The sequence below is a fragment of the Gavialis gangeticus genome, unplaced genomic scaffold (genome assembly GCF_001723915.1).
Source record: "Gavialis gangeticus isolate Ggan-Ray unplaced genomic scaffold, GavGan_comp1, whole genome shotgun sequence".
NCBI classification, from domain to species: Eukaryota; Metazoa; Chordata; order Crocodylia; family Gavialidae; genus Gavialis; species Gavialis gangeticus.
The window spans coordinates 8,715,862-8,729,779 of record NW_017729000.1 but is presented as its reverse complement, the minus strand read 5'-3'; the positions used below and the strand labels follow the sequence as shown (position 1 = coordinate 8,729,779).

General features: G+C 44.2%; 1 protein-coding gene across 3 annotated transcripts in view; it reads right to left on the bottom strand.

Moving 5' to 3' along the window:
- Positions 1-678: 678 nt before the first annotated feature.
- The window catches only part of KLHL3 (kelch like family member 3), a 79,762-nt gene continuing 66,522 nt past the window's right edge, over positions 679-13,918 (bottom strand). For all 3 annotated transcript variants that reach the window (XM_019506235.1, XM_019506233.1, XM_019506236.1), the window contains 7 exons: positions 12,021-12,138; positions 11,141-11,338; positions 10,141-10,242; positions 6,777-6,905; positions 4,938-5,078; positions 4,618-4,761; positions 679-4,333 (listed from right to left, as the gene is read on the bottom strand). In XM_019506235.1, the coding sequence (XP_019361780.1) occupies positions 4,305-4,333; positions 4,618-4,761; positions 4,938-5,078; positions 6,777-6,905; positions 10,141-10,242; positions 11,141-11,338; positions 12,021-12,138 (861 nt within the window). In that variant the 3' untranslated portion in view covers positions 679-4,304. The remainder of the gene's footprint in view (positions 4,334-4,617; positions 4,762-4,937; positions 5,079-6,776; positions 6,906-10,140; positions 10,243-11,140; positions 11,339-12,020; positions 12,139-13,918) is intronic.

Sequence of the window (13,918 nt, the reverse complement as noted above, 5' to 3'; positions counted from 1 at the left end):
CCTCAGTGCCGATTGGTGGAGAGGCCCCAGGGGAGGAAGATGGATGAGGGGCAGCAGCCATCTTGTAGGCTTCCCTTCATGCCACCCCACCAGCCACTGCTTTCCCCTCCTAGCAGCGAGGACCTCCAACATCATTGGGGAGCCAATATTTAATTTTTATTGCCGGGGGGTGGGGTTGATTTGGTGGACAATCCTGGATTTCACAATCTGCAAAATCCATGAAACTGTAACTTAAGTAGGTCCCTAGTCATGACATTACACAATTTTCAATATGAATCCCCCCCCAAGCTTAATGAGATGCATTAAGACATTAAGCTATTGTTACTGTTTAATGAGCAGACATTGCACGTAGCTGAATGTTAAAAATCTTGGTCTCACAATAATGCAAACAAAAGACCTAAACTCACCTTTCATGGTGCTTTCAAGTAATGTTGCCCCAAGTGTCTTCACGGTGATTACAAAACTCTATAAAATCTACAGAGAAAAAGTATCCACATAACCTAAAATAAACTGGATTTATCTATTAGGTGTGAATGGAAAAATACAGACCTGATACAAACTTCCTTAAAGAAGACCCACTGAGACAACACATCTTCCATGTTGAAAGTGACTCTAATTTGCTCATTAATGTTGTAAGCATATCATTGCATAACCATTTTTACAAACACAGCTGCGTTGTTCTCTCAACATACTTCATTCACAGAAGGGGACCTCTCTCTCTCAATGGACCACACAAGCTGCCTTAGGGGCTCCATCCTGCAAAGTTTTGGTGCACAGAAATCCCAAAAAGTTCTCCCAAATATGCAAGTTACATGATTGGGCCCTTCAATTATTAGGCATTTAAGAGGAGAATTGTGGAAATTCTGGCCCAACACTGGGCTTGTAAGAGGGACAAGAAATAGTCTACAGAACTTAACTTCAGTTACTAGATATGCTTTCAATATTGTTGACCGTGGGCTTTATACCATTCCCTTATAATGCACTGCAGCATTCTGCTCAGATGCAAGACAGACCGAAAACGAGACTGACGACAAACAGCCTGGCTTGATGCCGAAACTAAGTAAAAAGCAAAGAATAAAGGAAGAGCAAAAAATCAAGAAAATATAAATTAGAAGTTTAAAAATATCCACTATTCTAAGATGCCAAATCATTTTAAATTCATGATGTTGAACCCAAACATGGGTCTTTAATATGTTAGAATTAACACAAGAGCAAAGAGAATATCCCACCTTAATTACAACATTACAATTTCTCGTGCAGAAAATGTACAAATTCACACGCACAGCACAGCCGGTGAAAACGGCCAATGGAACGTCATAATCGGAGATGGATCTTAAGAGAAATGTCCTCAAGAACAATAAAAAGCAATTCAAAGAGTCTTTAAAATTATTTTATAAAAATATTTACACTAAAATTTGTTAGCTCTAAAGATACATTTTCAGTCCTAGAAAAAGGCAATCTTTAAAGGATCTGGCTCAGGTGCTCAGAATTAATTATACAAACAATAGACCACACAACAAAAGGAAAACAAATCCAAAAGCATTGGATGGGGAAAGTACAGCTGGTTTGCCCTGTGTTACAGTTGTTAATATTGCATAGCTGAAAAATGAGGTCACTTGACTTGCATAACACTGCAACTTCCGAGAAGGAAAGAAATGTGCTGTTTACTATCAATAAGGAAAGGCTTTGCCCCAGACCAGCTGTACTGGTCCCAGCCATGTCCAGGAAGTGCACCAGTCCACCGGTTTCCTTTTAGGCCACATGTGTGTGTAAATATCAGTTTACAATAACAGGAAGACACCAAACCCCTCATTCTCTTTTGCCTCTCCTGTGTTATAAACCCACTGTCACTAATCAAAATGCACTGGCTGTTTTGGTGCTGGGAGCAGACAGATGATAACTTATTACAGCTTATACTGATCTGGTCAGACTCTCCAAAACAGAGCATGATGGTTGGCTAATAGCTTTTCTGAGATGAAACACAGATGGTTCAAGTGCTTTTGTAAGCACCCACACAACAGGATCTCACTTATGCCATAGATAAAAACACCCTAGGACCTGCTCCACAGCATGATAAGGCCAATGGAAAGATTCCCCATCAGCTTCAGTGCTTTTTGGATAAAGCTCGTAGTGGGTAAGTTAGCAGGCCAAAGCACAGTAGTAGAGAAACAGCCAGTAGAACCAATATTGGTATTATTTTCAGTGCTCTTTCAGCCTGCAGGGCTGAACTTTCCCAGTTCACTTCCAGGACCCTGGATCCAGTCCACAGCAGCAGCTCAGCTGCTGCTATCGGTCCTGTCATTCTAGCGGACAGTTCACTCTGAGGCTAAAAGGCAAAGAAAAGCAGATGCTATTTAACATTCCACAGAGGGGCTCAGAGTCTCCCTGTGAAGTAGCAAAGGTATGTGCTGTTCCCCCCCTCCCAAAAATCAAAAGGACTTGGCCACATGTAACCACGTTGCAAGAACGCTGCAACGTGAATTTAAACTCAGCCTGTTTAAAAAAAAAAAAAAAAAAAAAAACACTTCCCACTGAATCCCCATCTCACTAACAGCCCGAGCTGGCATATTTTTATCATCCTTTTCAAAGAAGGTTTCAAAGGGTTTTTCCATTCCCTTGTTGATGTTTAAGAGCATTTTCAGCCACACAAATATTAAGAGCTCATCTACATGGGGAAAATGACTGACAGAATCATAACCATGCTGCCATGACTGGAAAGTGACAGTCTACATAAGTCAAGTATCCAGGTTGTAGCTGTATCAGTCTAATAAAAGATATCACCTCTACCACGAGTTCTGATTCCATGGTCTACACAAGACATTCTCATTCAGCCAGTCAGTTTTTCTCAGTGTTAACGAGCCCTGACCGATTCCAGAAAGGAAACCTGGTGACACTGCCTCTGCCTGAAGTCCTGTAAAACACACAAAGTTAAACAAATTTGAAAAACAGAGGATGGATTTCTGTGCTACCTTCTCTTAGCTAAATTCTCGTTTAGTGTTACTTTTAACTCCAGTAAATACAGAGGGGGTGCATCAAGATTACCAGGAACGAGCACCAGGACTCTCAGAAATGCAATTTTCAAGTCGATTATTCTATAAACAGAAAGCAGGCATGAAGGATTCTGGGTACAGACAAGTAACACACAGGTCCACATTTCACTTTATTAAATAACCTCTTACTCATTGTGAGAGTGATCTTATTAGATCCCATCAACTATTTTGTATGGGTGGAAGAACACATTTAAAAACAAGGAAGATTTAAAATAAGAACAAAGATAACAAAGAATAAGATCTCCACATTCTGGAACCATTAAGACAACGTAGGCATTTTATCTTGGTTATTAATCACTTCTTGAGTGGCAGAGGGCATGGGGCTGAATACCGGCAAGACACATCAATGGCTCATTAAGAAATACACTTTCAACTTCTCTTATGAAATGGCATTGAAATGCTGGACGCAGCTAGAACTGGGGCTTTCTGCACAGCCACCAATATGCACGAAATATATGGGGACAGATTTCTTCTGTTATTTTCAATTCATACCATATTTCAGGGAAGTAATTAACCCTCCAGAGCCATAGGTTTCTGTGGGGTTTGCCTTGGGTGACTGAAGTATGGCACCTTCACCCCTGAGAAGGGCACTGTCCTGCATGCCCTATTATATTTATTAACTGGCATTCACAACTGGCAAGTCTGTGACTAATGTAGGTATCACATGCCACGTGCCCCAATCATATCATAGATCTTCTGGGATGCACACAGTAGTCCAGTGGCACATAGGTACGCATGACTGAGACGCACAAGCAAAAGCACCCCAGTTCCAGTACTGTTCTGCTGACTGCTGTTGAGGACTGGCGATGAGAAGATTTCACTGTCAGTAGTATGTTCACCCTGGAGGTGCAGTGAGTAAACAGATCAATGGATCAGCTATATAACGTATCAGTAGTTAAGAAATCCAGTATCTTCATTTTTACTCACGTGCCCTAAACTAGCATTTTGTTTCACACAAGAAATTCATTTTCTCCAATATCAGTTTAAGCACAAGGTTTATCTCAGGATTCTGGCTGTTCAGGAAATAGTCGATTGCACCAATGATAATAAGCAGTATTGTGTGTCTAGCATGAATCATGTTCTCAGCCAGATTTTCACATGGCTATGCTATCCACTGCAGAGCAGCTGATGTTCTTAATGTAGTCCTTGTGAGGCTAGGAGCTGAATAGCAACAAGGTGGGTCAAGTCAGGTGTCCGTCGTTTTCCCAGGAACACGCAGCAGACTTCACTCCACTTCTGCTCCTTGAGTCTGTGTCACAATGGTTTATGAATCACAGCCACACCTGTTGCAAGAGTGGACAAAGAGACATTAAACTATCTTGGGAGCAACTTCTGCAAAACCAAAGTGCAAAAGCAGGAGTACAGAAAGAAAGTCAGCTTGCACAATCCTGTGAAGATTTCCTCTTCAATGGAATCCATTAAAAAAAAAAGAGAGAGAGAGAGACCAAGCAGTCAGGGAGCAAAACTGTCTTGTTAATGGATGCTCCCTGAGTTAGTAGTGGCTGCTGTGAACATATCTGGGAGCCAGAAGGCCCCGAGTTCCCAGTTCTTCCACTGGTCTGTTTACCTGCATAACTTCTTCCAGTGCTCATATTGGTTGGCAATAATGTCCACTTATCAGTGACAGGGTTATAATATTCCACTGAGGCCAAATTGCAAGAACCATCATCTCCTCCAACCACATAGAGAAGCCCATTCACTGCACACACACCTAGAAACAGAAGAGACACTCAATTGAACTCTACACAATTTACCATACACAGACCTAGTTCTTTTGCATTACAAGTACCTACGCATCAAGTCTTTCATGTTAATTATTCTCAGGCAGGACCGTGCCCTAATGATCAAGAAAAAAATTAAGGTACAGACAGAATACTCAGTGGTTACCTGCGTTTCGCCTACACATATTCATATCAGCCACTTGCTTCCAGGTGTTTGCTCCTGGATCATAAACCTCCACACTCTTCCTCACCAAGGGACCGTCATGCCCTCCAGTAGCATATAACAATCCACTAAGAACGCCAACACCTGCCAAACAGACACGTGGCACAGATACAGCATTAATGGGACTTATATTTTTAGGCCTACCCAATGCTCTAGGCCAAGCATGACCACATACTGATTAAGAGGCGGTCAGCCTCATGGACAAAACCCTTTCTGCAACTCTTACTGTAATTTACACCAGCACAATGGAGAGCAAGTTCTGATGCTACACTAACCATCTTAAGGGAAACTCTGATAAATGGGCACAATTTTAATTAATGACATAACCTGCCCCACGTAAAAATATCTCAATGGGATTGTCAAGTTTTTCAAACCTGCTTTTCCCCACTGTCAAAAAGAGCCAAATGTTTAAGTAGTAGTTTAAAAAAATTACAGGAGGAGAGTTAAAAAAAAGACGTGGAAATGCTAAAGAGCCCTTCTCCCTTCTCTAAAACTGTCTGTGATCACCCTTGTCTAGCAATGCAAGATACCTCAAGTGCAAAGACAGGACCTTCCAGGGAATGGAACTGTTGACCCTGCACACAGAATAGATCAGCTGCCAGCCTGCATCTTTATTTTAGGGCTCAGAGCTAGAACCAAAGCTCTCCATAACACACAGGAGCGCTTGTGTTTTACCTACACAAGATGGCAGCATTGAGCCAAGAATGCTGGAAGTACTGAACATCATCTTCGATGCATGGAGTTCAATGTTGTATTGATAGTTATACTTTCACTTTCTATAATTAGCAAATTCCACTAATGAGAGAATTTCATTTTCTATTTCAATCACTGCTAGGTCCTGCCTCACTGCACACCCAGCTGAGAAACACTTGCAGACAACTGAGGGCATGTTCAAGTATCAGACTGCACTCCTTCCTCTGTACTCCATATCAGAAGCACTTGGAAAGTAAAACTCACGCCAAAGTCTGTTTTACTGGATAAACTTCCTTGAAAGCAGAAACTCGTAGCCAGAACTGCTAAACACAGGGACCATTTCACTGCATTGTAGCTTGAGGCCAACAATAAGGGAAGTTTATTCCATTTGCCCAGAACACTGGATGGGATAGGCTGAAGTATCATACACAAAATACCATGTCTTACTTTGTATTAGTATCTCATTTAGTAATAAAGGAACACCCCACAGGAAGGGGTTAGTTTGGGGGCCTTGTGAATTTAGAGGATTAAGAGGAGGGTGGACACAACACCTGCTCACATAGTTTCACTACAACGAGGTAGTGCATGCCTCGTACCAGTATGCCAATGAACTTGTACCTTTCATCCAAATTCTTTTACAACATGCCTAAGCTTTATTACCCAGCTTTCCAGAAGAGGAATCAGGCACAGAGGATGGATGACTTGCCTACAGCTCAACAGCAGATTAGGAGTAATCAAGGATGACATGCAAGCTTTCCATCCCATTTTACACAAACCTCCAGCTTATAAGCCTCCACTCTGGCCATTAAAAAACATGTGAGCTGAGTCTAAATAGAAGTTGCCTGAACTCAGTTTTAGGTCATTTAGATTTCTTAACATCGCTATTCAAACCAGATGTGAACTTTACTTTGTGAGGGCTGGGGTTAAGGAAATCATAAGAACTGTTGGCAGCTTCCATGCCTTGATGATCTCAACTGAGAGGACAAGAAGTTGGAATAAAAATCTTCAATTCTCAATTCCATCGCCCCAAGAGGTCACTTCCAAATGCTTCAGAGCATCAAGAAAAGCTTCATTTAAATGTGTCATTACCTGCACCACTGCGCCGCGTGCTCATGTCAGCCACGTAGGTCCAGTCATTTGTGGCAGGATTATACTGCTCTACAGTACTAAGGCACTGCCGTGATGCTCCATCATAACCCCCGACAGCATATAGCTTCCCTGGAAGAAACAGCACAGGATGCAGCTGTATCAATTACTTCCATCACCATTGTGTCCAAAGGTCCCAACCAAGACTGAGACCCCCCACAATAGGTACATTACAGACATACCAAATAGCTGTGCATTGCTTTGGGGGTAAAGGGAAATCTTCATAAGCCATCTAGAACTGATATACAACCCAAGCACACACCTGACAGGCAAACTCCTTCCATAAATGTATTTCTTCATAATGGATTAACCGTGTTACACATTCAACTGAGGTCTGACCCACTTTTGTAACTGCCAATAGCTATTCAAATCTGTCCTGGATTACAGCCAGCCTCAAATGGTGTCACTCAAGCAACAGGCTACTTAACTCCCATTCTCACTGAGGCACTAAGCCTTGCAACAGACCCAGATGCAAAGTTTGTCCTCCCATCAATACAGACCACAGACAGGAGTTGGTCTTGGGACTGGTTTTGTTCAATATCTTCACCAAAGACCTGGAAGATGGGATGGAGTGAACCCTCAGCAAGTTTGCAGGTGACACCAAGCTGGGGGGAGTAGTAAATGCACTGGAGAGTCAGGCTAGGATTCATAGAAACTTTGACAAATTAGAGGATTAGACTAAAAGAAATCTCATGAGGTTCGATAAGGACAAGTATAAAGTCCTGCACTTAGGATGGAACAATCCCATGCACCGGTACAGGCTGGGGACTGACAGGTTAAGCAGTAACTCTGCAGAAAAGGACCTGGAGAGGTCACAGTGGACAATAAGCTGAATACGAGCCAACAGTGTGCCCTTGTGGCGAAGAAGGAGAACAGCATATCGATCTGCATTAGTAGGAGTGTTGCCAGAGGAAAAGTGATTATTCCCCTCAACTCTGCACTGATGAGGCCATATCCGGAGTACTGTGCCCCAGAGGTCCCTCTAAGCTGTGCAGTGTGCACGGCCACGCAGGCACACCTGGCAGCACAGCAGGAGCATGCTTGCACGGCCGCACAACCTGCATAGCTTAGAGGGAACGCTGCTGTGTTCTGGGCCCCCCCACTGCAGAAAGGATGTGGACAAATTGGAGAGAGTCCAGTGGAGAGCAACAAAAATAGTTAGGGAGCTGGGACATATGAGTTCTGGGCTTATTTAGTCTGGAGAAGAGAAGCCTGAGGGGTATTTAATGGTAGCCTTCAGCTACCTGAAGGGTAATTCCAAAGGGGATGGAGCTGGACCGTTCTCAGTGGGGGCAAATGACAAAACAGGGAGCAATGGGCTCAGGTTGCAGCAAAGAAAGTTTAGGTTAGATATTAGGAAGAACTTTCTAACCACAAGAGCAGTAAAGCAGTGGAACAGGTTATCTAGCAAGGTGGTGGAATCTCCATCCTTGGAGGTTTTTAAGACCTGGATAGGCAAAGCCTTGGCTGGGATGATCTAGTTGGGGATGGTCCTGCTTTGAGCAGGAGGAGGGACTAGATGCGACCTCCTGAGGTTCCTTCCAACCTTAATCTTCTATGATTTTTATGATCACTGGACCGAATATCACAAATTAAAAAATCCATGGCTCATTCACCTGCACCTCTACCAACATCAGATGCACCATCACCAGCTTACAGTGCCCCTCTGCTGTCTACACTGGACAGTCAGTGACCCCTATGTGAAAGAAGGAACGAACACCAATCTGACATCTGTTCTAGAAAGAGGCACAGGCCTGAGGCAGAACACTTTCACCTCCCTGGACGCTCCCTCGCTGACCTCAGAGTAGCCACTCTCAGAACACAGAACTTTACAAGCAAAGTTGAACATAATGCAAAACTGTGGAAGAAGAAAGCACTCAGAGACTGGACTGTGCCAAGTATGCTCTAAACAGAGGCTACAGATCATAATCCATTACCTAGATTAGCTTTTGTAACTCCTTTGTCCCTCTGGGTTTACTACTTGTTTACCTGTTCCAGCATTGTTCCAGCTCCCTGCTCTCCCTCCCCCCCACCCTCTCTTCCCTGTCTTTTGTATTCAAATGACTCTCTCTTGGGCATGCCCTTTTGCATCTGATGAAGCTCCTGCATCTTGCATCTGATGAAGTGAGCTTGAGTTTATGCTTATGCTATGCACCTCTGATCCAGTTAGTCTATAAAGTGTAAATCTACTCTGCCTTTTATCCATAATTCACAAGCACGTTATTAAGGCACTGCTTGTTAAAGCAATTCCACAGAGATGCATATTTTAGCAGCTCCCCACCACTTACTGAGGAACTCCAAATTTCATGTCCCTCCTACTCCCTTCCATCCCTGCATGTAGATCAAACCAACTTATATTCAACCTTAGGAACTGGAATTTATAACATACTGCAGCTAACTCCACCAACTAGTGCACAAGGGAAACTACTATCACTGCCGCAATTAGGGCTGCATTAAAATATTTCCACTTAGATCATAAGCGATTAGGCAAACCACAAAATGGAAAGAAATTCATGTTCTAAAATGGCTGTTCCCTGGATCCTCAGCAACGTTGAACAAAGTCAACCCACTGACATTGGGCACTGGATCTCAGGAGCTTCATATTTACATGTTTCTATCAATGGTTGTTCTGTTTACTGGATCTGCCCCTTCTATTCCCTTTGCCTACACCATCCCTGAGTTGACACTGTACTGAAATTTGCTACCATCAGTTCCCTGTTTGCTGACAAAATAGGATGGGCACACACCATGTTCACATATAAATCTGATGTCAACCACCTTAGGATCACATGGGCAAACTGCTCGTGAATTGTCCTCTCAGAGGGATTACAAACTTAATTGTTCCCAGTCTCAGTCTGAAGGAATAAGTTTTACCTTCCTCCATCTGCCATGTTCTCTCACAACACTTATTGCTGATCACCACCCACATACATCATTCTTGCACTGGGCAGAGCTATGTTATCACGAACAGCCCCTGCCTCTTGGTATTCAGGAGAGAGTCAGGTACTAGGCCCAGGGTCAATATGAGGATCTTGTGTCACACACAACAGCTGGCAGCACCGACAGCACTCCAACCCAAGAGAAGCACATTGAAAAGCTGCAATGACGCAGTGATGTTAGAAATCTTTGCATGCTAACCCCTCGCAGTGCAGTGATGGGCCTGGTTTGTCCCTGCATTCAACTAGCTATGTGTTAGTCTGTAGACTGCCTTGGAGAAGAGCTTTGCCTGCCTCACTGAAGGCCCGTCTGCGATTATCCATGTGTTTGAAGCAGTAACAGCCTCGTGGCCAAAACAGTCAGGTCTTACCCTCCACAACTCCCACTCCAACGCTGCTTCTCCTTGTGTTCATGGGAGCCACAAAAAACCACTCATTGGTTTTATAGCTATAGGCCTCTACAGATGCCAGACCTAGAGAAAACAGGAATGCAGAAGTTTCCTAATTAAAAAAAGATTAGCATTACACCTTTTCTCTCCTTTTTCCCCTATGAGCTGGACTAAAATCTCCCGAGGTTCTCAATTTCCTCTGCAAAAACCACGTGGCACAATTATATAGCTCTTTTCCCTCCAGGCAAGAAAATGCAAAGTTAAGAGCAGAGGAGTCCAAAGGAGCAGGAATCTCTGGACCCATGAATTTTCTGTTCTGCAGTGGCACAGCTTCAACAGCAAAAATGGAAAGTGCTCCCAGGCCAGCCTGACCCAGCTTGGCAGTAACAGCACTCTCCAGGGTGGTGATGGACCTCCTTGGTGGAAAAGGATCTTCAACCCAAGTCTTCCCCTTCCTGGCCAAGTGCTATTACACAAGAGACCAGTACCATCACTGCCACCACCACCTCCTCCTGTTCCAGGTGTGCTTACAAATACAAAAGCATAAGGCAGTCATATGGAAACAAAGGGATGACGTGCACATCTAACTCCAAGACTGAGGCTCAGCCTTGAATCCCAGTCTCACAGCAGTGCCTAACTCAGGGCTGCAGCTAAACTCCTAAATCCAAGAGAGACATGAGATTTCAGACACACCTCTCTCTAGTATTCACTATTGCTGACTTAGGTGTCCCTTGACTCTTGCTTTTGTGGCCCAGATCCCATGCACTCAACTTTCCCCATCCACTGAATGGCCACCCAAATTGGGTTTGTGGATTCCACTCCTGTACCCAGAGAACCTTATCTACTACTGTACCCAGGCACTTAAGGCTTCGTGAGGCAACCCTGAGTACCCTGAGTCCTTTTATGGATGCAGATGTTTGGGAACAGAGAAACAGTGCAATATCCCTTCACTGGATTGCCTGGCTTTTCCTAAGTAACATACCAGTACTTCCATCAAACCCGCCCACGGCATAAAGAAGGTCATTCAGCACAGCTGCTCCCAAAGTGCTTCGTCTTTCCTGCATGCTGGCGATGGATGTCCACTGGTCTTTCACACCATCATACACGTCCACAGTTCGCACTCTTAAAGAACCATTAAAGCCCCCAACAGCATAAACATTGCCTGCCATGAACACCACTCCTGTTAGAAAGAGAAGGCAGACTTCAGATCTGAGATTTAACTGGTGGCTTGGAAAAAAAAGACATTACTAGATCCCTTGCTTAGCATTTGTAACAGCAAAGGGTGAAGAGAATATGTTCAAACTTTTAGCAATTTTTTACTGGGAATAAAGGCAGAACATAGGTTTTGTAGAGGATAACAAAGCACATAACACTCAGAATGTTAACTTTCAGGATACTTGCTAATTCCCAGGGAGATGGGGGCCTTGAAGAGGAGGGCATGAGTAGATTCACAGTACAACCTAAGCCAAATTTTTCAGAAGGAACAATGAGTTGCAAGCCATCCACCTTGCTCCTCCTGGGATAAATCCCTTCATCAAACTGCAGTCTTAAAGGTAGTTTCTCACTGGAAAACCAGCAGGGAAAGCCAGGTCATAGCTGGATGGCCAAACCAAGCTGGATGGGGGAAAGGTAGAGAAGGAAGCAGGAAGAGGAGATGAGGCACAGAGGTGGGGATAGTAGCTGTATATGGCAAGTGGAGACCAAGGTGGTATTGCATGGGATATTCTTCTGCATCTTAGTGGAAGGAAAGGGAAAAAGGCAGAGCTGCCTGTGGACAAAGTCATAAAAGGCAAATGTACTCCTGTGGCTCTTCATGGATGTAGCGGGAAAGCACGAGAGGCTACTGCAAGAGCTCTGGTTACCTGCCCTGCATCTCCGGGAGGGAAGCTCAGCTACCTGATCCCATCGCTCCTCTTCGAAATCGTAGCACTCCACGCTCCGAATGGCTTTGGGCGCCTGCCCACCAACCACGATCATCACCTAGGAGGGAAATAACCACAGCAAGAAAAGCCTCTGAGATCAGAGCACTGTTTCACAGCAAGGTGCATTCTGCAAAAAGAAAAACTACTCCCAATGGCTCAGCAAGGGATACATAGCTGTCTATGGGATGTGAGGGCAGAAAAAGGGAGAGAAGACTTTTCAAGTCACAAATGGAAATTGGTACCCAGCAGACACTGCTCCTCTGGGGAGGGCTTCCAGAGGGCCCGATCTGGCAGGAATGCACTTCCTGGACCGAAACAGCTTATTGCATCACGTTCATATCCTACAAACAAAGCCAACTCTTGGGCTGCTGTTCAGCTTAATATATTCTAGGTGGTCAGCAAGCAGCTCTTCCACTTACTTTAGGATGCTCCTACCTTGGCGATTTGACTGACACCCCAGGGGTTCAGCTGGGATTCTACCACACTAAGGACAGTCCAGTGTTTTCTGGATTCTCCTATGCTTTTCCTTCACCAGTTGTTTCTCGATCTTCTAACCAGTTGGGATGGATCCACCCTCTACAGCCACGCTTACTAGCACTGCTCATCACCCACCAACCACTCTTGTTCAGCACAGGAGATGGCTTCAAAATGACACTTAAGGAAGGAGAGGAAAGGAAGCAGTTTTTCTCAATTAACTGAGAAATCTCCGCTGCAGGGGATTTTCTCCATCCCTGCTGCAGGGGATGGATCTAGGCCTGGATTCATCTCCTGCAGCAGGGACCATTCTGCTAGGCTCTCCTCACTAAAACCGAGGAGCTGAAGGAAGACTCCCCCAAAATAAAGCATATAAAAATAATGGAAATTACTGGCTTTCAAGCAAGGACTAATCTGACGCACTCTCTTGGATGCACCTCTTGCACAGAAGCTCATCTGAGAGCAAGCCATTAAAATGATTTTTCTAAACTTATTCTCTATTTTTAACCTAAACCTAGACCTAGACCAAAACCAAGACCAAGCTGCTTAGCTCAGCAGCCTTTTGGGATACGCACCTTCCCATACACCTTTAAAATGCAGCATTAGCATCCTTCCATCTGACTACAGTGCACTGGTACTTGTCTTCAGAGGCTCAAAGCAGTCCTAACAGTCACACTTGCTATTTGTTTCTCATTTTCACAGGTATGCTAAAATAATTACTGCTGCTAAGCATTCCAACTGGGGCACCACCTGCACTGGAGACTACACAGAAATCACTGGGACCATTTAAAGGCATGGCATACTAGTTTGGGGATGGACTGCTTAGGGAACATCACACGGAGGGTATCAACTTCTCGGAGATCAAATGTGTACACAGGGTCAAAAAGATAAGCTCCCCATGGTTCATATCTGGAAGAAAATTAATCTACTTTGAGAATTTACAGTCTACAAAAGCCTCATTAATAACTTTGCTGACAGCCTGCTGTCCAACGTCATGTTAAGCAGCCTTTATATTTTGAGAGAAGGGAAGCATTTTTCTTTGTCATCTTTCTCTGGCTGAAGGAGAGACCAGAGCTGTGCACAGCTCCCATGTCAGCATGGAGAATCGCCAACGTTTTTTTATTTCTGCTGCATCTACTTTGAGCAGCTGCTTAGAGTCCATTAAAATTAATTTCAGATGGGGGAGTTGTGTACGTTTGTGCCACTTGGGGGTTTTCCCTGCTTCATTTGGTGCCATCCAGGCCCCTTGCTACGCAAATGAAACTAGGAGAGGTAAACAATGCAGCCTGCCTCAGTTGACAGGGTCCTCAGCCAACATGGAGTCCTAAGCCGCGGTTTGAAATCCCACCGGCAGTTGGGGAGCA